Source organism: Rhinolophus sinicus, linkage group LG02 (assembly GCF_036562045.2).
Source record: "Rhinolophus sinicus isolate RSC01 linkage group LG02, ASM3656204v1, whole genome shotgun sequence".
Taxonomy (NCBI): domain Eukaryota; kingdom Metazoa; phylum Chordata; class Mammalia; order Chiroptera; family Rhinolophidae; genus Rhinolophus; species Rhinolophus sinicus.
Window position 1 is genome coordinate 133,120,949 of NC_133752.1, and position 27,241 is coordinate 133,148,189.

A 27,241-nucleotide genomic window follows, 5' to 3' on the forward strand; every position below is an offset into this window, starting at 1 on the left:
GCTTCATTTACAACGACCATATTGGATTTGCTCTGCATGTGTATTGCAACCTCCCTTACAGGCTAAGGTTTGTTTTACATTTCTGTCTCTTTTACATTCCCAAGTCCATAAGCAGCAGCATCAAAATTCTCAGACAGTAACAAAAGATTTTAAAACAAAACAATGGACCAGTAATACATTTTCCATTTGAACTCTCTCAAAAAGTTTCAACCTCAGTCCTTGATCCCCCAGTGTCATGGCGTATAATGTCATAATTTAAAACTTTAAAGTACTCGATTTTACAAAAATAATTTATTCTCAAAATGACTATATCACTTTTACATTACATAGAATTTTTTTGTAATAAGTTTTTCTTATCATAATCTCTCAGTAGCCATCCAAGTTGAATTTTATATGGTTTGCTGAGGACCCATCACCTACATTGTAAGTACACCTCACTCAGATTACAATAGTATGTCTGATTCGTACTCTACAAAATTATATGTATATAGTCCATGGTTTACCACACGGATTTTGAGTACCCTTCATTATCTAATGAGATCAAAAGACATTAATACCAAGGGTAAAGGGATGTCTGATCATGATTATGACTTAAAGTTCCAAAATCTTAGACATGATAATCAATATCTTAACACGGAAACATCTGAAAAGTTCTGTAGTGGGTAAAGAGCACTGTCACAATTACACTGGGACAAAGGAAAAACACATATTTTGACTATTTCTCTCTGATAGAGCATTTGCCTTAATGGACTTTTAGATGTTTAACCTTAATTTACATAACTATCCCTCAGTTTCTTGAAATTAAGCTATTGTGAAAAAGCTTCTGATCTCAACATAAGCTACTTCAGCTCTAAAGTTGATGGGAATTGTCACCTGTCTTTTAAAATTGCCCAATTGGCAGTGCTTCTGTCAGCAGTAATCCCCAGCCCAGACTTTATTGAACTGTTCCTCGCTTTCTCTAGGGTTTTAGATTGCTATTTGGCTATAACTAAGTCCACTCTGACCAATGGTCAGTGAAGGAAGCAACTCAACTCACTCCCAGAAGAGGATTATTACAACTATTATTTTGTTCTAAATACAGTTGCTCTGTCTGGAAAATACAGAAAATGTAAATTATCTTGTGATTGTTAACTTTAAATAACAAAGAAATAGAGAAGGAGGCATAAAAAGATTGCTCCCTTTCATTGTAGCTACACAAAAAAGTAAGCCTGGGGGGTGGAAGGGGGAGAAGTTTTTCAACCTTGTCCCAATCTTCTAAACTGTAGTTGAGAGGAAGTGACATCAAACCTTCATTTGAAATCCTACTGTAATGTAGTAAACCCTGTTGATTATCCTTCAAAATATATTCAGAAACTGCCCACTTTTCACCACCTCCACTGCTACTACTCTGGTTCAATACAGAATTATTTCTCAGATTAATGCAGTGGCTTCTTTTTGCTTTGGCCTTGCCTCCCCCACCGTCCACAGCAGTCTGTTCTGTATGAGGCAGCTAATGCAATCCCTTAAAAACATAAGTCAGGCCTGATCATGCTTGTAATGGACTGAATTGTCTCTACCCCATATTCACATATTTAAGCCCTAACTCCCAATGAGATGGTATTTGGAGATGAATCTTTAGGAGGGAGATAATTAGGTTTAGATGAGTTCATGAGGGTGGGACCTTTATAAGAAAAAACACCAGAGAGCTTGCCTTCTCTTTCCACCATGTGAAAACACAGCAAAGAGGCGACCACCTGTGGGCCAGAAAGAGCTCTCACCAGAACTCAAGTGTACTGGCACTCTGATCTGGGACTTTCAGCCTCTAGAACTGTGAGAAAATATGTTTCTATTGTTTAAGCCACCCAGTCTATGGTACTCTGCTATGGCAGCCAGAGCAGACCAAGGCAATGCCTCTGCTCAAAATAAAAGGCCATGTTTTTCAATAGCCAACCAACAAGATCCTTTGTCCCCTGGTGCAGTTACCTCACAGGCTTCACCTTGCCCTACTCTCAGTCTCCCTCATTCTGCTCTAGTCACACGAGTCTCCTCACTATTTTTTTTAACAAATCAGACACCCTTCCTCTTAGGGTTCCATCACTCTTTCAAATTTTGAATCAAATGTCACCATTTCAGCAAGGAATTCCCTGACCATCTATCTTGTTTCAAATTGCAACCCCTTCTATCCTCACTACTACTTCTGACGCTTTCTTCTCTGCTTTATTTTCTATACAGCACTTATCACTTTCTAACATTACATGTTTATCTTATTGTTTGCCTCTCTCCCCTATTAAAATACAAACCCAGTAAGGACAGAGATTATTGTACGTTTTGTTAGGTGCTAATTCTCCAGTACCTAAAAGAATAGTGTCTAGTATAAAGTAGATATTCAGCAATGTTATCGAATCCATGAATAAATGTTGTTCTTATTTCAAAGAACAATAAGAGGGGAAAGAGGTGATAGACAACTAGATACTTATTTCATTTTTGGAATGAAAAATCATCCCAGGTACAAAGTATAGCTTCTTAATAGCCTCACTCTAGGATTGCCATGATAATAAACCAAGAGCTCAATACTTCTTCTAGGTGTCAACTCACCTATTTTTACCAACAACTACATTTACATAAATCCTTATTAAGAAAGTGGCTACAGCTATAGCTAATTCATCTTTCACCACCTCCATTTGTATTTACCCAAAATGAGTTTCCATAGCAGTTTATAAGTTTGTGAAAATTAATAAACAGAAACCTTATTTAAAATGGAGGCAGGGGGCTAGAAGAGAGAACTCTCACCCTCGTGTCACTCAACATACACTACTGACTCCCAACAGGAAGAGATATACCCTGCATGTCTCACAGGAAGTAATACTACATTACTACCTCAGCAGAAGGGACAAAAGATTCCTCCTTGCCAGTAACAGATCAGCCAATGGGAGACTGCCATAACTCAGCCAATGAAAAGTCACTTTACTTCAAACTTTGAGTTTCCTCCAATGGACTTTTTGTTTACAACAGCTCCTCCCAAGTCCATAAAAGAGCACTCCTCTTCTTTGTTTCTCTGGTGTTGCGGGCGGTTCTCCATTAGATTGCATGTTCCAAAATGCAATTCTTTGTTGTTCCCAAATAAACCTATTTTGCTGGAGACACTTCTGGCTGTCTATTTATTTAAGGTCAACAAGGTACATCACCATTATTTCTTCATTTATTCTGTTTCAAAAAAATCATATTTTATTTGATTCACAAAGCAGTCAAAGCTTTGCCTTCTCTGTCTCTCTGATGTGGTGAAGATGGTTCAAAGAAGTTGGAAATTGCTCATTCATTCAATGGTAATTTATTGAGTGCCTATCTTGATCCAAGCACAGTTCTAGGCAGAGAGAATAGCAGTGAATAAACAGATAAAAACGTCTGCTATCATAAAGCTTACATTTGTCAGGGGGAAGATGTAGTGTTGAGATGGATAATAAGTAAAACAAGATAAAATACGTGTTAGGGGAGATAATAAAAAGTGCTATGGAGAAAAGCAAATCAGGGGAGACAGATGAGAAGTGAGCAGCAAGCCTGCGATCTAAATAGAGGTGTCAAAGAAGACCTCATAAAAAAAGGTGATATTTCAGCCATGCATATATCTGAAAGAAAAATATTTTAGGCCAAGGGAAGAAAAAGTGCAAAGTCCTAAGGTTAGAGTGTGATCGATATATTGGAGAAACAGAGTGAGTAGGGGAGAATTAGGAGATGAGGTTAGAGTAGCAGCAAAGGGCCAGATTCCCAAGGATTTTGCAGACCAAAGGAAGAATCTGGATTCTATTCTATTAATAATGGGAAGTCTTTGAAATGTTTGATCAGGACAGCACCATCACCAGATAAGTCCAATATCCTTCCTAAGAACTCAGTAAATTCAAGTATCTTATGTTCTCATACCACTTTAACTTCACATTTCCTTTGGTTGAACTCTTCACCTAGGCAAGAGAACATCGTGGCTGGAATGAGAGTAGTAGCTAAGGAAATGGTAAGAAGTAATCAGATTCCAGATATATTTTGATCTGTAACATGAGAGAAAAGGACTGCAAGTCCAAGGGTATTTACCTAAACAACTTTTGAAGGGATAAAATTGCCCTTTACTGAGATGTGGAAGAATGTGGAAGGAAAGAGTGATTTAAGATCTGGAGCTCAAGTGTGAAAATGTTAAGTTGAGATAATCATTAGTCATCCAAATGTAGATGTTAAATAGTGAATAGAATGTAGAAGTTTGAAAAAAAGAAGAAGAATATAGAAGTTTGGAGTTGAGGCGAGAGAACCAGGCTAGAAATGTAAATCTGGAAATTACCAGGATCACCAGATGGTATTTAAAGCTATGAGGCTGTATGTGGTTACCACCAAGATAGGTAGCAAAGAGAAGAGGTCCAAAACTTGAGTCCTAGACACTCCAGTATTGAGCAGCTTGAGAGGAGAAGAGGGGGGGAAATTAGACTTGGAAAGAATGGCCAGAGGTTTGGAGGGGAAAAATAAAAATAAATAAAAACGAAACAGGAAAACGTGTTGCCCTTAAAAGCAAGCTGAAAATGTGTTTCCGGGAATTAGAGAGAACAACTGTGTCAGATGCTGCTGACAGCTCAAGATGAGGACTGAGAATTGACCATAGGATTTAGCAATGTGGAGGCATTATTGAACTTGACAAGAGCAGTTTTAGTGTAGTGTTGGGGGCGAAAGCCTGAAGTCGAGTGCATTTAAGAGACAAAGGAAAGAGAAGTCAGAGTCAGTACAGGTAGACAACACTTTCCAGCAGTTCTGCTGTATGAAAAAGGAGAGAAATGGTGCAGGAGATGGAGTGAGTGTGCATGTGTGTGGTTAAGTTGAAAGAAATAACACTATATTTTCAATGTTGTGGGGCAAAGATCCAATAAAGAGGGAAAATTGAAGATTCCAAAGAGAGAAGTTAAAACTGCTGAAGTGATATCCTTAAGCAGGTGACAGAAGACCCAATCAAGTGTACAAAAAGAGGTGTCCGGTGCTGGAGCAATGCCACTTGATCCATAGGAATAGGAAAGAAAGCAGATTATATGGCATAAGACTTATGCCATGACTATGAAAACACTGGAAATTGTTATTTCCAAATTTAATGTCCAAATGCCTTTGTATTTGCAAGGGCCAAGTACCTCTCTTGGAATATGTAAAACAATAACTTGGAGGCCCCTTCATAAATATGTCCGGATTAAGTTAAACATTTTCTAAAATTGCATTTACTTTCGGGATAAATAAACTTTCACCAAACCCTGATTGAATTAGTTAAAGTATATTTAAGAGCAAATCCAAACTTGCAAAGTTCTGAAATTCTTAAAACTGGAGAAGAGGGAGGGAGGCGTTAAGAAATTGAATGTGTGACAATATTGACAATCAAGCAAAATAATAAAAAAACAAAATTTCTCTTCAACTAGATTTTAAGCTTCTAGCAGAAGACATTTATTATCATTACAAGTACAATGTACATAGTAACTACTCAGTAAATGTTTGTTAAATTAATTAGTTAATTCAGTTCTATAGTTGGTTTGTGTTGCATTAAATTCTCCACTCAGTGTACTTGTGGTTTGCAAGTTTATAGCATAGTAACCTCATGAATCATTCCCAATAAAATGCGTTGTTTTCATTGATTTCTTTCTTCTTTACTGTTCTTTATTTCTTTTTTTGCACTAGTGGTTAAATATAATAAACATTGAATATCTTACATATTTTGTGTTTGTTAGTAAAGTCTTAGAAATGCATAGCATGTAATAGCTGCAAAACAGCTAAACAAGAACAGTAAAATGGCTATATTATAGAATCATTAATGAAGGAAAAAAATGCCTTGTTAAATTGTACTAAAATAACTGTTAAATACTGAAGTAACTGTGTTTATTTTTTAGGAGTTGGTGTTGTTTTAGCACAAATGGTTGTCAGGGTGAGGGTTAGGAATGTACAAAAACTATTTCTCATTGAAAGAAATTACAACTACACTTTGGTTTATGAGAAAATCTCAATGTGAAAGGTTTTTCAGAAATAAATTACTTTCATACAATAGGGAGAGACTATATTTATTTGATTCCAAATAGGATGAAATGATAGTAATTTGAAGAAACTCATTTCTCTACAGTACCTGGAAAACTAGAAGACAAGGAACCAATTCATCGGATGCCCTAAGAATGTACTGGTAATGTTAACCCACCGAGAGACACACATTAGTGTCCACCAAGAACCATACAATTAAATAACTCCAGTGTAAGTTAAAATAGTTCAAGGAATTCTGGTTAAAGGAAGCATCTTGGGAGTGAATTGATATTATTCAGATTTAGACCAAACTATATACACAGCCTCCAGATATTTTATTTTGAAAAGTAGTATTACTTAAGGCCATCAACAAAGCATATACATAGTATTTAATATTTACCTAATCAAAAGCAGGTAAGAAAAGATATAAATGATGTAATACAGAATTGTACACTTGAAACCTATGTAATTTTACTAACCACTGTCACCCCAATAAATTTTAATTAAAAATAAATAAATAATAATTTTAAAAGTATCAAATAATAACAATGAGATGTATGATTAGATGGGAATGGTATTATATAATTATCACCTCATATTAAAAACAACAAATATATCCACTGCTTAAAGAGAAAAGATATATAACCATAACAAATTAAATGTTTAGCAGTCAATAACAATATTTTATGAAAGAAAAACTCCAAAACTGTACTAGTCACAAATAGCAAATAGCAAATCATCATCATCATCGAAATCATCATCATCATCATCATCACCACCACCAACACTACCACAATAAGCAAACAGATGTATGTGTTATAGCTTAAATAAAACTCAATCATTCAGGGTAGCCTCTCCCATTCATAAACTTCAATAGGGCATGTTATCACCTAACTGATCTATTCCATTATAGAAAAATAAAGAGACCCCATCAACATGATACACAAAGCCCCAGGTATCAGGGGCTTTCCCTACTGCACAATTCTCAAAACAAGTTCTCCTCTTTCTTCTCCACCTCCAATTAAATGTGTTTCTTTTTTCAGGACTCAAGTAAAGATAAGGCTTCTTTTTATGTGCATTTCGTGCCTACAGCAGTGTGCAGTGACCCCATGTTCTTAACGTGGTACTCTGTTTTTGTCCCACAAAATGTTGGTGCTTCTATATTGCATTAGTCTCTAATCCATTAATTTCTGTAAATATTGTATTATCTCCTCTACAAAACCACAGGCTCTTTGAGGACAAAAATTCTTGTTATAAAATACCTGTGCTCCCTCTATAATCACAGGACTATGCCAGGTAGATATTGAATTCTTCATAAAAGCACAGTGTCCTGAAAAAAAGCAATCAAGCAAACTCCTTTACAAATCATTGATTTACAAATTACAAAATAGCAGCAAAAAGGAAACTGAAAACTATATGCCATAATTAATTGAAATTTAAATAGGGTGATTAACAAAATAGTCCAATACAAATCTGTCACTTTGCCATTTAATTAATTTATAGAACATCTATGATGAAAAAAACCATTTAAAATACCCAAATATATCTTCTGGTTGATGACATTATGAGTTATAAGGCACAGTTTCTTCTTCTTTTTTTTTCTTTAAGTTTCCAAATTTTCTACAAGGGCCATGTATTACTCTTAACATCAGTATGAAATTAACAAAAATAGATATTCCATTATTCTTCTAGAAATCAGATTATCTAGTTCATTAGGGAACCTATATTTTAATCTTTGAATCTTGGAATCTGTTTCAGCGAAATCCTAAGACTCTACAGCCAGAGAACCTGGGTTTGAATTATAAATCCACTAATTTCTGCTGTGCAATTGGAGTACATTACTTAGTCACTTAGTGCTTAAATTTCCTCACCTGGAAAATAAGAAAATAACAGGCATTACCTCAAAGGCAGAAAAAGATTAAATGGGTTAGAATGTATAAGGCTCTTAAAAGTGGTCCACATTTAGTAAAGACAAGCCCTTTTGTTGTTGTTCTTGTTCTTGTTGTTGTTGTAGTTATGCTGAACATGTTTTAGGGATGAGAGGGAAGGTAACTTAATTCTTTATACGTCTACAACAACCTTCTTTTAAAGTAAACATCCAGGCCTCTGAGAGCTCTCATGAAAATAGGGTACATACTATAGAAAGACTGCCATATTATATCAAGTAGACTCTACACCTCTGATTACAACTTCACACCAAGAGAGAGAAAATCTGTACAAACCTCAAACAAATAGTTTTAATTATCTAAATTAGAGATTTAAAAACACATCGTTACTCAGTGTACACCAGTTGCCTATTTTGGCTTAAAAATGTTTAAGGAATACCCTTGTATAACACAGAGAATAAATTATTGCCCTAAGAGTAAGCATAACTTAGGGAACTATTCTGATAAACTATTTAGAGTGGAAACTCGAATCCCTAGAGACAAGCTAGCATGAGATGATGCCACAGTAGAGAAAGTTAAACTACTCAGCATTAGAAATGAAAAAGAATTTGGTAAAAGAAAAGAGAGAAGATATTGCAGAGTTTATGATAGACCAGCAAAGAGACCTTTAAGAAAAGGAGGCTCCAATATTACATTTTAAGGGTAAGTTTTGTTCTTTTGTTGTTTTGCAATGTAACACCCTGGCATTCACATATACCCACACCCCCTCCAAAGCTTCAGTAAATTCAAGTTAACTGGTGGGGAATTTCTTATTTATTTGTTTCATTTTTGGGTTTTTTAATGCAAATCAAAGAAAGAGGCAAGTTCTATATCTCCACTGACATGGCTTGGGACAGGGACAGGTCTGTGAGGAAAGGGTGTTCTAAGTTCACAGGAAGAGCTCTTATCCAGAGGTGAGCATTATTAGACCACAAATAATTCTCCCTCTCCCCCTAGTCCCAGAATCCTCCCCACTGGGAACTTTCAGAAATGCTGATCTGTAATCCATATTTACTGTCTCTAGTCACTGTATCCACTCTTCAGCCCCACCTCCATTTGTACTTGAACACACCCATCAGACCTTTGCCTGAAAACTGCTCTGGTCAAGGTCACTAACAACCACCATAAGGCTAGCACCAATGGATGGTCAATTGTCATTTCTCATCTAACTGTACTTGCCACTTTAATCATCTGCTGTCTTTGAAATACTTTCTTTGGGGGATTCAGTCAAGATGTAGGAGTAGGTAAATACTGTGCTTACTTCCTCTCAGGACCATATCAAAATTACAAATAAACTACAGATCAACCATCTTTGAGAATCACCTGAAATCTAACTGAACCAAAGCCCTACAACTACAGAAATACAGAAGAAGCCACCTTGAGATTGGTAGGAGGGGCAGAGATGGTACGGGCTGGTCTCATACCTACTTGTGACCATTAAAAATCAGGAGGCATAACTCAGCTGTGGAGGTCCCCGCCAGAAGAGTGAGGGGTCTCAGCCCCACACCAAGCTCTGCAGCAAAGGGTTTCAGTACCAGGGAGAGAAGCCCCCACAGTTTCTGGCTGTGAAAATCAGCAAAGATTGTGGCTGAGTGAGATGGAGGGTGGCTGCACCCCAAGGCCCATGCATGGACTTACTGGCCGGTGGATTCATTCACTCTGAGCTCCAGTGCTGGGGCAGCAGCTTGAAAGGCACCAGGGACATATGGGGAGGAAGGAAATTCTCTGGCTTCATGGTAAGGGCTGGAGGACCAGCTTTCTCAGGGATGGAGAAACTGGCAAAAGCCATTGTTTCTTTGTGGAGCCCTCTCTCCTCCGGGAAAGCAGACACAGGCAGCTGCCATATCTGAGTCTCCTTTAACCTGGTTAAACCATTCCTGCACCCTGATTCCCTGAGAGCCCACCTCACCCAACTTTTGGGCCCACCCAAGTTGCTTCCAGTGGCTTTTCTGTATAAATGGTTTGTCTTAGCTCATGCTGCAGACATTCCTAAAATTTCTCAAAGGTTCATGAAACCCAAAAAAGCAGCATCTGGCTTCAGTATGTCCTGTACCTCTGGCTAAGCAACCCTAAGCCTGGCACTAATGATGGTCAACCTTGGTTTGCAGCTTGGCCTCTTGAGGCACCTCCAAGACGAGCATGGTTGATAACAATCTGTGATTGCTTTGTGGCTCCTGTCCTATATCCAGGCAGGACACAGGCTGTGGGTGAACTTGGCATTTGATGTGGCCTTTCCGAGGAGGCCCTGGGGCTGACACTCCTGTTGGCCAGCTTTGGACCCAGCTGGAGCATCACTCAACCACATCTGGGGATGACACAATCCAACAGCAGACTGGGCAGGCACCAGAGCCCTGACAAAGTGAATCCTGCTCTGAAGGGTCAGTCCCTATACAGCAGCTCCTCCACTGTAATCATAGCCAATCCTCATAACAAATCAAACCTAGGACTAATCCCTCCCATTGATATGCAAACATCAAACAAGGCTCAACTATAAGAAGAGGGCACACACAATCCACATGAGGAACATATTGGAGTACTCAGCTTAGGTATCAGGAAGATTGCGCCACTGAGCCACACAGGGTACCTACTATATAAGGCCACTCTACTAAGACTAGGAGAAATAGCAGCCATACCTAATACTTAGAAACAAACACAAAGAGGCAGCCAAAATAAGGAGACAAAGGAACATGTCCCAAATAAAAGAACAGAACAAAGTTCCAGAAAAAGAACAAAATGAAATGGAGATAGGTAAGTACCAGATGCACAGTTTAAAACACTGGTTATAAGGATGCTCAATGATCTCAAGAAGAACTTCAACAAAGAGATAGGAAACATAAAAATGGAGGTAGAAAACATAAAAAAGAACTGGTCAGAAATAAAGTCTACAATAATTGAAACCAAAGATACTTTAGAGGGAATCAACAGTAGATTAGATGAAGCAGAAGATCAAATCAGCAATTTGGAAGATAAGGTACCAGAAAACACTCAACCAGAACAGCAAACAGAAAAAAAAAAAGCCAAAAAAGTGAGGATAGTTTAAGGGGCCTCTGGGACAACATCAAGTGTACCAATATTCTCATCACAGGGGTACCAGAAAGAAAAGAGAGAGAGCAAGGGATTGAAAACCTATTTGAAGAAATAATGACAGAAAACTTCCCTAATTTGTCAAAGGAAATAGACATATAAGCCCAGGAAGCACAGAGTCCCAAACAAGATAAACCTAAAGAGGCCCACACCAAGACACACCAAGATAATTAAAATGGCAAAGGTTAAAGACAAAGAAAGACTCTTAAAGGTAGCAAGAGAAAAGCAGTTAGTGACCTACAAGGGAACTCCCATAAGACTGTCAGCTGATTTCTCAACAGAAACTGCCAGCCAGAAGGGATTGGCATGCAATATTAAAAGTGATGAAAAGTAAGGACCTACTACCAAGAAACTACCCAGCAAAGCTATCATTTAGAATGACAGATAAAGACCTTCCTTCCAAGACCAAAAAAATAAATAAAAAATATGAATAGTAAAATGGCAATAACTACATATCTACAGATAGTTATTTTAAATGTAAATGGATTAAATGCTTCAATCAAAAGATAGGTTGAACAGGTAAGAAAACAAAACCCTTACATATGCTACCTATTTGAAGAGACTCACTTCAAATTGAAGGACACACACAGGCTGAAAGTAAAGGAATGGGGAAAAGATAGTTCATGAAAATGGAAATGAAAAATAAAAGCTGGGGTCACAATACTTATACCAGACAAAATAAACTTCAAAACAAAGGCTATAACAAAAGACAAAGAAGGACCCAGTAATCCCACTTCTAGGTATTTATATGAAAAACTCCAAAATGCAACTTGCTACTTCAAGGGAACATGAGCATTCATATGTTCATTGAAGCATTATTTACAATGGCCAAGATGTAGAGGCAGTGGGTATCCATCGATGGATGAATGGATAAAGAGAAGGTAGTTCATATACACAATGGAATGTTGCGGCCATAGAAGGGAATGGGTTCTTTCCATCTGCAACAGCATGGATGGACCTGGAGGGTATTGTGCTTAGTGGGGTGTCAGACAGAGAAAGACAGATGCAATTTGATTTCACTTATATGTGGAATCTAAAGAACAAAATAAACAAGCAAACGCAAGAAGAAAAGTCATAGATACAGGGAACATTTTGATGGTTGCCAGATAGGAGGAGGGTTGGGGGCTGGTTGTTACAAAGTAGCCATGGGAATGTAGGGTACAGCATGAGAAATATAGTCAATAATATTGTAATAACTATGTATGATGTCATATGAGTACTAGATTTTTGGGGTGATAGATGGGATGGGGGTTGGGAAACAGGGTGAAAAAGGTGAAAGCATTAAGAAGTACAAATTGGTAGTTACAAAGTAGTCATGGGGATGTAAAGTAAAGCATAAGGAATATAGTCATTAATATGGTAATAACTATGTATAGTGCCAGGTGGGTACTAGACTAGTCAGGGGGGTCACTTTTTAAATTATATAAATGTTATATAAATGTCTAATCACTATGCTGTACACCTAAAATTAATATAAAATATTGAATGTCAATTGTAATTAATAAATTTAAAAGTGGGAGGGGAAGGGGAATAAGAGGTTCAAATTTCCAGGTATAAAACAAATAAGTCATGAGGGTGTGTCATAGGGAATATAGTTAATAATATTGTGATAGCGTGGTATGGTGTCAGATGGCTGCTGAACTTCTCATGGTGATCACTTCTTTAAGTATATAAATGTTGAACTATGGTGTACACCCAAACCTAATATAATATTGTATGTTAGCTATATTTCACCAAAAATCTTTTTTAAATACTTTCTTCATTAGATGCCCATAATATCACATATACTTATTTTCTTAGTAGCAAAGACAGTTTCTCCTTGTCAATCAGTGGCCTTTACTGGCTCCTAATCTCTATAACCTCTAAATATTAGATCAATCCCTTGTTTCTACTGTCTTTTCTACCTACTCCCATAGCCTCAGTGTTCCCAAACATCATCATAATTTTATATATCATAATATGCTGGAAAATGGATATTTCTAGTCAGATAACTCACCCAAAGTCTATATTTATAAGTTCAATTGTCTACTTGAATTTCTCACAGACATCAAGTGCCACTTAAATGTTTAATAGATATGTCAGTCTCAAAAATGATCTCCTTTCACAATTGTTCTGTCTCAGTAAATGGCAATTCCATCCTTCAAATTCTCAGGCCAAAAATCTTGGAGTAGCCCTTGATACCGCTCTTCCTTTCACATCCCACATCTGGTTCATCAGCAAAATTTTTGTCTCCACTTCCAATATATATCCAGAACTGGACCATTTCTGACTACATCACTGTTAGTATCCTAGCCCAAGCAACCATCATATTTTGCCTGAATTCTGCCATAGACTCTTAACTGGTTTCATGCCTCTGACCTTTTCCCTACATCAGGGTCTCTCAATTTCAGCCCTATTGACATTTTGGGCTAGATAACTCTTCATTGTGGGAAGTGTCATGTGCATTGTAAGATGTTTAGAAGTATCACTGGCTTCTGCACACTAAATGCCAATAGCACACCCTCCACCAACACCTCCCTTCCCCGTGGAATTTTGACAAACAAATATATCTCCAGATATTGCCAAGTGCCTGAGCAACAAAATCACCCCTTGATTGAGAACAACTGCCCAACAGTGTATTCAATCTGGCTACAAGAATAACCCTCTAATAACAAAAACTAGATCATGTACTACTTATGCTAATACCTGACCAATTGATTTCCATTATCACTCAGGGGGAAAAAAAAAAAAAAAAAAAAAGGTCAAAGTCCTTACCGCAGTGTGCTGGCTCTACATGATCTGTTACCCACCATTACTCCTTGAACTCCTGTCCCATTTCTCACTCCTGTACTCACTCTGCTCCAGTCTTACTTGCCTCTTTACTATTCTTCAAATACACAATAAAACTCTCATCTCAAAGTCCAGCCACCTTTCCCCTCTGCCTATAGTTTTTGTTCCATGATATCCACTTGGCTTCTTACTCCTTCATGCCTTAAGTTCTTTGCTCAAAAGTCAGCTTCCCAATGAAGCCACATATTCACTCATTAAAAAATTCATCCCTTTTCCCATGCCTGATCTGCCCCACATATTTCCTATTCCTCCGTTCTAGCTTTATTTTTGATGGTACTTATCTCCACCTGATATACTATACATGTTACAGATTGTTTTAATATCTGCCTCTAACTAATATAATGCAAGCCCCAGGAGGGAAATGATTTTTGTCTTTTTTATTTGCTGTTGTATCCCCATCAAATAGAAAAGTACCTATGAGAGGCACCTAACAAATGCTTATTAAATAAATGAGGGAAGTAGGGAAGGAAGGGAGGGAGGGAGGAAAGGAGAGACAATATGTCTTAGAAACGATCTTAGATAGATCTGAAGGGTCAAGGCAGACACAGCTGATATCGAGGATACATCCACACATGCTATTAACAAAGACTGAGTTGGTTTTCATAGAATTCATTTAAAATATAATTCATAAGTACATTGGAAAGTAAAGATTTGCCAAAATGTTTCTGTGTTTAAGAATTTTTACATAGGGATGTGATCAAAAAATTCAGAGAATATTTAAATTTAAAAAATTATTACAGTAAAACACGCATTGCCATTAATCCACCTCAAAATATTCCCCCTCACTTCGAACACACTCATCCCATCATTCTTGCTACTTTCTGAAGCAGTTCTGGAAGTCCTCTTTCATGAGTGTCTTTACTTCATCCTTTATCATGACAATACTTCGTATCATACATTGCTTCTAGTATGGCAATTTCTGTCAAAGAAAAACATTATGGTGTATCGTCATCCACCTTCTTTACCGGATCTGGCACCACGAGACTTCTGACTCTTCCCCAAAGTCAAAATGGCTATGAAAGAAAAATGTTTGGAATTCCTTCAGGACATTAAAGCAGTCATGACAGTGCAACTAAAGACACTCACAAAAGACGACTTCGAGGACTGCTTCAGAAAGTGGCAAGAATGATGGGATAAGTGTGCTCAAAATGAGGGGGAGGATTTTGAGGGGGATTAATGGCAATGTATCTTTTACTGTAATAATTTTTTTTTAATTTAAACATTCGCCGTATGTTTTGATCATACCTCGTTTAAAAATCATACTTATAAATCCATTCATATATAGATCTAAATACCTATGGGCATATAAAATAAGTAGAACTGTAAGAGAAATTTTACAAAATGCCACAGGCTAGAGTAACTTCCCTAAATACACAAAAAGAAGTGTGCTGGGGTAAGTCAAATCATTCAATTATATACACCATAAGGTAGCATATCAAGTAATAGTAACAGTGAACAAAGCTCTTTTCTACAGATGAAAGCCTGCATGGTTCACTTGTGAGTGAAATAGAGGACTAGAAATGCTTCCTGCTGCAAGCTGACAGTTACATGGAACCCCCTGAAGTTATAAATTGAATTCTTCTACTAATTACTGGTCTGAAGGGGACAAAGATCCACATGTTATTTCTCTTGCTGAACTTGCAACATAAGCACTTGTGAATTTTACATTAGGGTCAAGCTGGGAAGTTCCCAGTCAGTTTTAGTTGGAGTGCAGAACAGTGTCACCTCCCATGCAAATGAGGGCAGGTATTCTTCCAGCCTTGGGTGTCTACCAGGGAGATTTCAGTTAACAGATTTTAATAAGGAAGGTGATATAGAAGGGAAAAGAAAGAAAAAAAAAAAAAAGACAGAACAAAATAAAATGAAACAAAATATAGATCCTATTTGAAGTAAAATTTTGTTTAGAAATTTGAAATTAAATATTATGGATTCTAAGAGTACATATTTCAAAAAAACCAGAGAATTTTATAATATCATTCATTAAAATTGCATGCCACACCCATTGATAACAATATCAACTATTCTATCTACTCTCTGAAATATTCATTGTAAGACCAGCAAAGGTACCCAGCAGGCAGATACTTGAATGAAATAGGTCTAGGCCTAGTACTCCAGAGAGGAGAAACTACGGTTCAAATGCTAACACTTTTGATCAGGTAAGCACTTTATTCTTGCCAACAAGCAATAACTTTTATGTGGATGCTGATCAAAAATGCTCTTGGGAAGAAAAGAGAATGGGGAGGAAGGAGAAAAGAATGGGTACAGAGGGCTTTGTACTATTTCAAAACTGGTTTTCTGAGAAGGAAAAATAACTTTATCATTTCTCATGGGTGTATGTACACTTTCTAATTTCCTGGAAAGTCAGAGCTCACTCCCATGCAAAAGCATCAGCTTCATTCAAATTAGGATAACAAAATTCACTCATTTATTCATTCCACAAATAATTACTGAGTATATTATCTTTGTAAAATAAGGGAATGTACGCATATTCATGGTGAACACAGCCTACACCATTAAGTTTCCCTTCTCTCTTGATTTTATTCTATTTACCATAATTTATGAGTACTTGAAATATGACTGAATAAAAATAATCTAAGGGGTAACTAATACACTGAGGTCTGACATTTGAGAATTAGGAAAGGGAAACAAATCAATGAGTGTAAAATATTGACTAGTTCTGGGAGTAATCAAGACCCAGCTTGAAATCCCAGCTCCTTCACTTACTGGCTGTCTGAGTGAATGGAAGACTCCCTGAGTCTCAGTTTCCTTAGTGGGAAATGCTTTAAGAGTACCTCCCCACATAGTAGGGGAGAGGATTAAATGAGATGCTGGCAAGCACTCTTTCCAAGTACACATTCAATGCCTTATAGCTATGTGGGGTATCTGTCGGAATCCTAAACACACATAATGCCTTTCTTAATTCCTATGAGCACTTTTTGGCCAGTCTTCAGAAACACTAAATTTTATTTTACCTCGTCAGAAGAAATTATTTTTCATGTTCATCTGCTCTAAAAATATAACCCTTGGAATTTGCATGTTTCTGGGAGTCTCAAATAAATGTATGAAGAAGAAATGCGACCTTCAAGGACCACTTCCAATAAAATAAGCAAGAAAATTCTTACCTAGTTTTGGCAAGGAATAGGGCACTTTAAAGTAGTCTTCATAAAATTCTATTAATCTCTTTGTGATATGGAGGGCATAGTTCCCGGATCCTCTTCTGATAGCATCGGGTCTTGCATATAATCGTACCTAATTAAAAATATATATAAAAGTTACTTTAGCCTTTTGGTACTCAAATTTTATCTTCCCTGCATATATGAATCTACACAAATCACTTCGAATAGTACAAAAATTAAACAGTATTCTTGTTCATATATTAAAGCATGCTGTGACTGAAAGAACCAAACTTAAACAATTAACGTAACCAAGTTGAGCAAGTGACAATTTCCTCACTTTACAAGAAGGCATTGAGAAGATTTATACACCTTGCATCAAAATAAATATTCAAAGTTGTCACTTACATGTGCTTGCAAGAGATATGAAAGTACCGTGGATTAGGATAATGGTTCCCTGACTATGCTGTAAATGGGCAGGATATGGTGGCTTCACAGAAGAGAAAATCCAGGATTTGCTAAAGACACACTGCATCCAGCTTTGGAAGTATTACTGGGCTGAGCAAAGATATAAGTTATGCTTCCTTCTTCTCTCTGAAGCCAACTGTCCTTATTCCTAATATGTAAAGTAGGAACAGAAAATTTTTCACGTACATAAATGATTGCCATTCTGGAAGTCCTTCTACAACTGCTCCCGGCTTGAAAACCAGCTGAAGTAATTCATATTTCTAACACAAATCCAGATACTTAATATTGATTTTTAAATCAAGCATTGTATATTATCTAGTCCTTGGCCCAAAAAAAGCCTGAGGCAAATAACATAAAACTGAACAAAACTAACAATTGTACAGAAAAGGTTAAAATGAGATTAGCTTTCATAAAGCTTTCATAAAGCTATCCAGCATCTTTCTTTCCAAAGGCTAAATCTATTTTTCACAGATGTGGTCCCTAATCCTCATATCAATTCTATGAATAATAAATTTGTATTTTGTGGCGCAGAGGAGAGCACAGCAACCTGGGAGTTGGGTTTTAGTCCTGCTCTGCCACTAACCAAGCTGGGTGATATTAAACAAATTACTTAACCTCCTTGGGTCTCAAATATTCTCATTTACAAAATGAAGGTGTTGACCACCAGCTGGTTACTAAAAGTTCTTTTCAGTTCTAAAACATATTACTTCCAAACACATTTTACAGATAAATGAGTTTGTGTTCTTTTCAAATCACTAAAAAAATAAATGGTTTACTCAGTATGGGAAAATGGATATTTATATTCAACAGAAAAACAAAGGGAAGCCGTACTCAATCATATAAAAATTGATTATACAATCAACTCTTTATTATGCTTGCTTAAGGAGAGAGAACAGAGATATCAGAGATGTGTATAATCAAAAAGATTAGCAAGTTTAAAAAAAAAACTTCTGACTTTATGTTAGAAAGTCTTGTAATTCAATAAGATATTTACTAAATTCAATAACATTTATTTACTGAAAGTGTGAAGCTACTTCCCACCAAACAACCACATCAAGTATCAAATTTAGTTCACAGTCACCTACAGTTTTGGTTGGTGGTGTAGACACCACCTATGACAGCAAAACTTAACAGTCTTAGAGAGACAGTGGTAATAATTCCCTGCCCCTGACATCACCTGCTTATAAACATGCAATGTCTTAAGTTCCCAAGAAGCAGGCCCTAAGGAAATGATGAGTGTACAAGTGATTCACTAAGGAAGTGTTCTCAGGAGAAGCTACAAGGGAACACAGGAAGCAAGACAAGAAAGAATAATAAGCCAAGCAAGCTACAATTTCAGGTGAAGTCCTGGCTCAGCCTGATCTCACAGGGAGCTCTAGAGTGTAAATTGCACTGGCAAGTGCGTGTTACCTTAAGGCATAAACACCGAATTCCCAAACTCCTACACCTCAGTCAGTGATACTGGTTACCAAGGGGAAGGCAGTAAATCCCAGACACTTCCTGTTCTTGAAGGATCTGGCTGATGGCAGCTCCAGTGGCCCAAGGATAGTCCTTTGAAGAAGATTTCAGGTATGAACTATGAGGAGCAAAGCAGGGAAAGTTGGGGGGTAGGCACCCCAAACAGGAAACAAGATCTGGTCTGTGTACCAACAGCATCCACCACAGACAGCAATCATTCATTCAACCAATGTTCGTTTGATATCTGCTTTGCACCAGAGCCTGGACTAAGCATTTTTAACTTAGTGTTGAAGAAGACATGCTCTCTAACCAAAGGTGGTACAAAGCATTATTGGGGGAAAATGCAACGAAGACGTACTCCCCATGCTCAAAGAGCTTCCCATTTATTAAGTTAGATAATAATCACAGATAAAGATACATGGCATATGAATCGTAATCTATAAATGACAAATGGATACTGAGGAGAATGGATAGCTTTCAGAAGGTTCAAGGTGAAGAAAATAGTAATTGCATGTTAAAACCATAACCAGGACCACTGCAAAATGATGCAGCAAAAGGTCTCTGATTTTACTCCTAGGAAACATCATTCATTTTGATAGAAACAGCCATTCCTATTAATCAACTCTACAAGTTAGTCAAGCTATCTGTAGGTCCAGACAAGAGAAACACAATTAAATCAATCTGGTTGTCAAGGTTTGATGGAAATGATCCAATCTCAGTGAGAAGATAAAACATACACATGCTTACTTAGTACAGTGTCTTCATTTATTCATTCAAACATTTATTGCACACCTGCTGTGTGTCAGGCATTGTACTAGAGAACAGAACAAGGAAATTTTCTACCACAAATGAAGACATTTACTCTTACTACTCCTAATAGATTCACAATGTGTGTGTGTTGGGGGGGGGGGAGGAACCAAATAAATCAATAATAAAATACAATGTGAGAAATGCAACAGTGTACTCTGCCTTCCCTCCCATTACAAAGCACGTACAGACTGAGCTCCTATTCAAGACCAAGCCCTCTATATTCCATCCCTTCTTGCCTTTTCAAAGATAGCTTTCTCAAAATTCTCCCCTTTATCTCCCATATCACCAATTTATGCCTCTGCACTGGATCGTTTTCATAAGCAAATACCCTGCATTGTTTCCTATGCTTAAAAAACAAACAAACCTTTTTGACCACAGTTTTCTAGCTGTGATTTCCAGCACAGCAATGCTCCTTGAAAGAGTTTTCTATATAGTTAGCATTAACATACAAATTAACATCCAAACTAGAACACTTTTAGAATGGAAAGGAGCACTTACGTGTAAGTAGGATGGTTGCTCATTTATACTCTCTTTCTAGTCTCTCCTGAATTCACTGCAACACGGCTTTCATTCCCACACTCTTCCCAAACCGCTCTCATCAACATCACTAATGGCCCCAGGATGACAAATCCAACAGTCGGATCCCAGTCCTCAGCATGTTTAACCTAGCAGCCGCAGCATTTGACACAGTTCATCATTTCTTCTCCTTCTAACACTTTCTCAGTCTCCTGGATGATTCCTCCTCCTCCTCCTCCTCCTCCTCCTCCTCCTCCTCCTTCTCCTCTTCCTCCTCCTCCTCCTCCTCCTCCTCCTCCTCCTCCTCCTTCTCACTATTCAATGTTGGAGAGTCCCGGGTTCCAATCCACAGATCTCTTCACTTGTCTGTCTATATTCAGTCCCTTGGTGATAACATTTACAAATATCAAGACGTACCCCATAATTCCAGACTTCCAGACTCATTAATCCAACTTCAACTTCCCCCTGGATATTTCCACTTAGCTATCTAACATGCATCTCAAACTTAACATGTTTAAAACCAAACTCCTGATAGCACACACACACACACACACACACACACACACCCCTACCTGCTCCTCCAAAAGTCTTTCCATCCATCTGCCCAAGTCCAACATCATCCTTTTTTTCCTGTTTCTCTCATAGTTCGTGTTCAATTGGTCCTCATGCCTTTTGGCTCTACCTTAAAAATATATCCAAATTCCAACCACTTCTCATAACCCCACCACTACCTCCCTGGTCCAAGTTTCCTTCATTTCTTGCCTGGACAAATGCACTAGTATCTTATGATGTCTTGTCCCTTCAGTCTGTTCTCTACACAGCAACAAAGTGTTCCTGTTAAAATGAACATCAAATCATAGCATTCTTTTGCTTTTCCTCTTCCAGTGGCTTTCCATGTCATTCAAAGGAAAAGCCCAAGTTTTTACAGGGCCCTAACATCCCTGTAAAAATCTAGTTCCTTTACCATCCTGGCTTCATTTCCTACCACTTTGCTCCACACTAACCTTGCTCCATTCACATACTTCCTTTGCATTATTCAAATATGCTAAAGAAATTCTCCCACCAAAGCATTTGAGCTTTCCCCTAGGTACTCCATGGCTTGTTCCCTGTACCCCTTTATCTATTCGTTCAAATATTTCTTCTTTTTGAGACATCTTCCTTCCCACCTCTATCCTCCTTCCTTTATTGTTTCCTGTAACATTTATCACCATTTATCAAAAGATACTTACTTACTCATTTTATTTGTTGCTGCTTTTTTTCCCCAAGAATGCAACTTACATGAGGGCAATAATTTGTATCTATTAATTCTAACCATGAAAGTGCCATTTTTGTAGGTCAAAATATTTTGTTCAATTTGCTTCTCAAGTACATGTTACATAGTAAGCAGTCAATAAATTTTTGATGAATGAATGAATGAATTTCATAGGCATGTGCAGCTCCTAAAGGAGTAAGCAATAGGAGCCCTTTGATGAGACTACAGGATTATCAGGGAAGGAGATGTTTCAGCTAAGTCTTAAAGGATGAGCTTCATACTGTAAGCTACCAACTGGAGGGTGATACTCCAGACCAAAGTTACATTATGTACTAAGGCAACAGTGCTGACCAAATAATAAGTGATTTAAAAGACAACAGTAAATATTAGGACTTAATTATAATAGCAGTGGTAATTCATTGGAGGATATTAAGCCAGAAAGTGATAAAATTACTTTTGCATTTCAGAAAGATCACATCAGTGATCTATACCGAGGTAAACTGAAATATGGGGGCTGCTTATTAAGATTCCCCACAAAATTAGAAAAGTAAGTAGATACACTGTGATAGCTGAGGCCAAAGAAGTAAAGATAAACTTCAAACCATATTAAAGAAGGGTCTGTATATTAAATTGTAGAATATTAATTTAATATTATGGGCACAGGCAAGTTATTCAAAGATTTTGAATCACAGAAAGACATGATTAGAATTTGATTTTAGCTGATTACATCAACTGCAGTGTAGATAATGAATTAGGAAAAGAATAGAAACAAATAAAAGGAAACGAGTGAGACTATTGCAGAAGTCCAAGTGAAAGATGGTGGTTTAGACTGGAGAGATGGCAGCAGGGATCCAGAGAAATAGATTTATTCAATTGGTCCTAGCATTTTACAGAACAAGTCCTTTAGCTACCAAGTAAAACCAACTGTAGTCACATTCTCACTTAAGAACAATCATTCACATTATCTGTACCTGTCTCACTCCAGTGTCCTGTTGGAACTAGTGAGATCCATTTGAAGGATGGGGGAAAGGTCCAAACTATTTCAAAACTGGATAATTCCTTTGTGGTTAATCAAGAGTTTGCTATACAATAATTTTTTTATACTGTGAAAAAAATCACAGTTGTTTTCTTCTTTTAGGTTAACTAGGCTCTACTTAATAAAAACAGAAACAAAATCATCATAAACAGTTATCACTCAAAAGCAGTGAAATATAATTTTATTATACCTGCTTATTTGCATTTACTGACATCCCATGATAAGAGCCCAGCTCTGAAAATATAAATTGCTTACCAGGGTTCATTTCTTCCTCTGCATAGCCTCTTCCAACAACTAATATGAACCAAACTGCTCAGTTTCTTCCAGGGGAAATGACATTACACTAGGAACTGGCACACAAGGAGGTGAGACTCAGCTTTCTCACTAATTACTTCTATCAACTTGCGAAAGTCAGTTAATTTCTCTGGGTCTCAGCTCAAAGTACCTTTCAAAAATAACAGTTTATCGTTAGATACATATATATCGTGGTATCTATATCTATATCCTGAGAAATGGGTGCATCGTTATGCCTAAGAGATTGGTGTGTCATACGAACTTGCCAAAATTCTTCTCATCTAGTCCCCACTTATTTTGACAAGAAAATCATGAAAAGTTATTTTTTTATCTTCACATAATTTTACGCCCTTGCATTTTTCACTTGCCTTGAAAATACATCCCAACTGCTGAGCAACCAATCTTGAATGTTCCTCTTTTTGTTTTCTCCATTAACTGCAAATGATTAGATAGAAATATTGCTATTGATTAGATAGACATATTAGGTTGGTGCAAAAGTAATTGCGGTTTTTACTATTATTTTTAACCTTTTAAACCGCAATTACTTTTGCACCAACCTAATAACTGTAATTGCCAATATGAAATACAAGAAGTTGGCTACAGAAAAATATTCTTATGGTGCCACTCCTGTAGTAATACAGCATAGCAATGAACTACGGTATAGAAGTTACATATGTTTGATCTCTTACAACAGTTAAATGCCCAAAATAGGTGTTCCTATGGGAGGTCTTTTGGAATTTGCTCCATGGATTTGCTCCAGTGGCTTTGTTCCATGGATTTATTCATTAGTTTCATGGCCTCTGTATATTTATAGTATGTTTGTTTCACTTTTTACAGGATTTTAAGTATTTTAATCATTGAATGGGGAAAAATACTAAAGGCAGATATCTTCAATCCCTTTAGTCATCTCACGTTCTCACAAAAACAGGTGGTCAATTAAGTGTCAACTATTCAGACAACTGAGAGCAGCTAGTTAGAGGACATGTGGAGAAGGATCCTGAGACTGCATCTGCACTTAGCAGGAGATAGTGCCAAGCTCTGTGCAATGCCATCTGCGCTCTCAAGGGAGAGATGGTATTAGTGTCAGATATTGGCCATGATTCGGATTGAATATCCTTTGGGAGGGAGTCATAATGGAAGGGAACTTGAGACAAATGCAAATTGACTTTGTCTCTGATAACTGTGCTATTCAGAATAAGAACATCAAAGACTGTTCAAGGATTTCATCAATGGGACATTTATTTATTCAGTTACTATTTGATGAGCATCTGTTAATGGTCAGGCCACTGTTCATGTGCTGAGCATCCATCCACAAGTAAGCAAAGGAAACATGGTCTCTTCTTTCTAGGAACTTGCAGTGAGATACAGCAACAACATTTTACAATTGAGAATAATAAAGTGGGCCTAATTTACATTGGCTCTTCAGAGGAGTCCTCTCCTAGAGATGATGATTAAGTGCAAAAGGGACAGAGCACCATGGAAGTTAAAACAAAGAAAAAAGAAAAAAGCAAGTAGTTATTCATTTTTATATCTAATGTCCTACCTTCCATTGTATTAAAGATTTCAAAGTAAGGTAAAAATATACATACAATTCCAAAAAATGTAAGCAGATATGCCATTGTCAGAAATATTATAAAATCTTACACAAATAATTTTAGAGATTTTCTTCTAACAATTTAACATACTTCACAGATTTTCTAATTTATCTTTTTATAAATTAAAGTTTAGTGGGGTGACAATGGTTAGTAAAGTTACATAGGTTTCAGGTGTACAATTCTGTGTAATACACCATCTAGATATCACATTGTGTGTTCACCACCCAGGGTAAGTGCTCCTTCCATCATCATATATTTGATCCCTTTTACCCTAATCTACCACCCCCTTCCCCCCATACCCTCTGATAACCACTTAACTATTGTCCGTGTCTATGAGGGTTCAAAGAAGATTTTATGAATTTGACTTCAAAGGCAAGGGGCGTAAAAGCTAAAGTAAATAAATGGGACTATATCAAACTAAAAGGCTTTTGCTCAACAAAAACAACCATCAACAAACTAGAGGCAATCAACCGAATGGGAGAAGATTTTTGCAAACAACACCTCCGATAAGGAGCTAATATCCAAAATTGATAAGAAACTCATACAACTCAACAACAAAACAACAAACAATTCAATTTAAAAATGGGCAGAGGACCTGAAGAGACATTTCTCCAAAGAGGACATACAAATGGCCAATAGACATGTGCAAAAATGCTCCACATCACTAATTATCAGAGAAACTCAAATAAAAACCACAATGAGATATCACCTCACCCCAGTCAGAATGGCTATCATCAACAAGACTAATAATAACAAGTGTTGGAGAGGCTGTGGAGAAAAAGGAACCCTTATACACTGTTGGTGGGAATGCAGACTGGTGCAGCCATTGTGGAAGGCAGTGTGGAGGTTCGTACTTATCTTTACAAAATACATGTAGAATAAGTAGTTAGCAGTAAATTATGATTTTACAGTTGAAGAATTTGAAGAGGTTTTCTAAAGTCACTGAGTCGCTTTCAAGGGCAGTGAAACTAAATCTGTCTGTCTAAAGCCTTTCTTCTCAACCATTTTAATTATTTGTTGTGTTAAAAATGAATTGTTGTAGTTGCTATATAATTATGGGAAACAGTGTGTAGTGTCATCATACAGCAAAGAAGAAAAAAACACGTTTACAACATTAGTGCCCCTGTAAAATAAAACATGCATACCATTTTCCCTGATTTGATGTTTGTAATTTGGTGGCATGAAGTTAAACAAAACTTCTGGCTTGCTGGAGTTATTCTCTGAGAAAATTTTACACCGCAAGACTACATTAGGAACTTTGGAAGAAAAGTAATTATTTCATGGCTTTAAAATATCACCACAATAACAATAATAAGCTTACTTTTCCTTTCGCCTAAGTGAAAAATCAGTACCCTTCTTTAATAACTGCAAAACAATGATGTGTTGTCACTAAATTATCAGCCAGTTAAGCTGAATTAATTCACGTATGTAAATATAATTTGATTTGGGGGTTCTTCACACAAATCAGTAAAACAGAACAAGCCAGGGAGAAGGGAGCAGGTGCTGTTGGCACTAAGAAGACAAATATATTGATACAAAGAGGAAAGAATATTGTAAACAAGAAACTAAAAGCCCTGGAGTATTAGTCCAACTTAAAGTACAGATTTTTTTTCTTAAGCAAAAAGGAAGTAAATGCACACAAAACTCTGACAGCAGTAGGGAATCACTGTGCATTTGTGTGTCAGTCAACATAAAGAGGAGGCTGGAAGTGGGTTGGGGAAGGAGCTCGCCCAGCTGGAGCAGGCGATGTGGGCCCCGGAGACAGGAGCTTGTGAAAGGCCTTGACAGCTCAAGAAAAGAGCCTGCTTTGAGAAATGGAGAGCCACTTCAGGGTCTGAAGCAGAGTAACATGATTGAAAACAACAAAGGGAGATTATTTAGGCAACAGATTTTAAGATGTATTGAGACAGGGAGGCTAGTGAGTAGAAAAGCATATTACAAGTGAAAAATTTGTTCTGTAGCTTTTATAGCAAGAACAGCCAGTAATAGGCTATCTCCATCACCGTAGTCAAAGAACTTATTCTGAGAAGGAGGAGAATTTAGAATTGGGAATGGATAGGTAATAAAATCCCAGGACCAAGAACGAGGCACATGGTGATAGCAAAATTACCACAGCTACCTCAAAACTACCATTCTCACAAAAACAGACTGCAGAAAGAAATATCACAGGCTCTCGATGAGTCTCACCTTGAAATCCATATGATAGATGTTTGAAGAACAATTACTTAAACATTTTTAATGAGTTCTACTACCAGCCTTATACTAAATTCCACTTCATATTAAATACTGTTATAAGGAGACTCCAGAGTACTACCCCTGATAAAGTTGTTCTAATGGCCTATCCCTGCTTGTATTTGCCCCCTTCCCATAGAATTGTCCTAGGATTCAGAGAAAAATACTTGCTGAGAATTCTGAGAGAAGTTTGCTATATTCTGTGGGTTCCTTTAGGACCCACTGGCCTTTATTCTATAGGTTCATAGGCTTTCTATATTTAAAGTGAATTTGTCTCATCTCTCTATAGGACTTTCAGTTCTTTAAGAATTGGATCCATCTTTTCAGTTTATTTTTTCACTCATTGTGCCAAATGCAATGGCTTTCTCTCAATAGGGACTGACAACATGTTGCTAACTCCCACAAAATGGCAATAAACTTTGAAGGTCTTTGTCCACTCTAATACTAAAATGCTGTTATAATAGACTGATTACATCTTCCAACTGCATTTGGCTTCAGGCAAGGAAACTGGTACTGTGGCAACCTGTATAGTCTCTCCTTAAAATCACTTCACATTTACTTACTACGCAAAGTATTTACTAGTTCACTATGGAGCTTACGAATTCAACTTACTTATGGGAACTTCAAGAAAAGTG

The 27,241-nt window shown here is 37.2% G+C and overlaps 1 protein-coding gene across 2 annotated transcripts in view; it reads right to left on the reverse strand.

Moving 5' to 3' along the window:
- TRHDE (thyrotropin releasing hormone degrading enzyme) overlaps positions 1 to 27,241 on the reverse strand; it is a 364,357-nt gene that overhangs the window by 237,845 nt on the left and 99,271 nt on the right. For both annotated transcript variants that reach the window (XM_019748963.2, XM_019748962.2), the window contains exon 3: positions 16,955 to 17,081. In XM_019748963.2, coding sequence (XP_019604522.1) covers positions 16,955 to 17,081 — 127 coding nt within the window. The remainder of the gene's footprint in view (positions 1 to 16,954; positions 17,082 to 27,241) is intronic.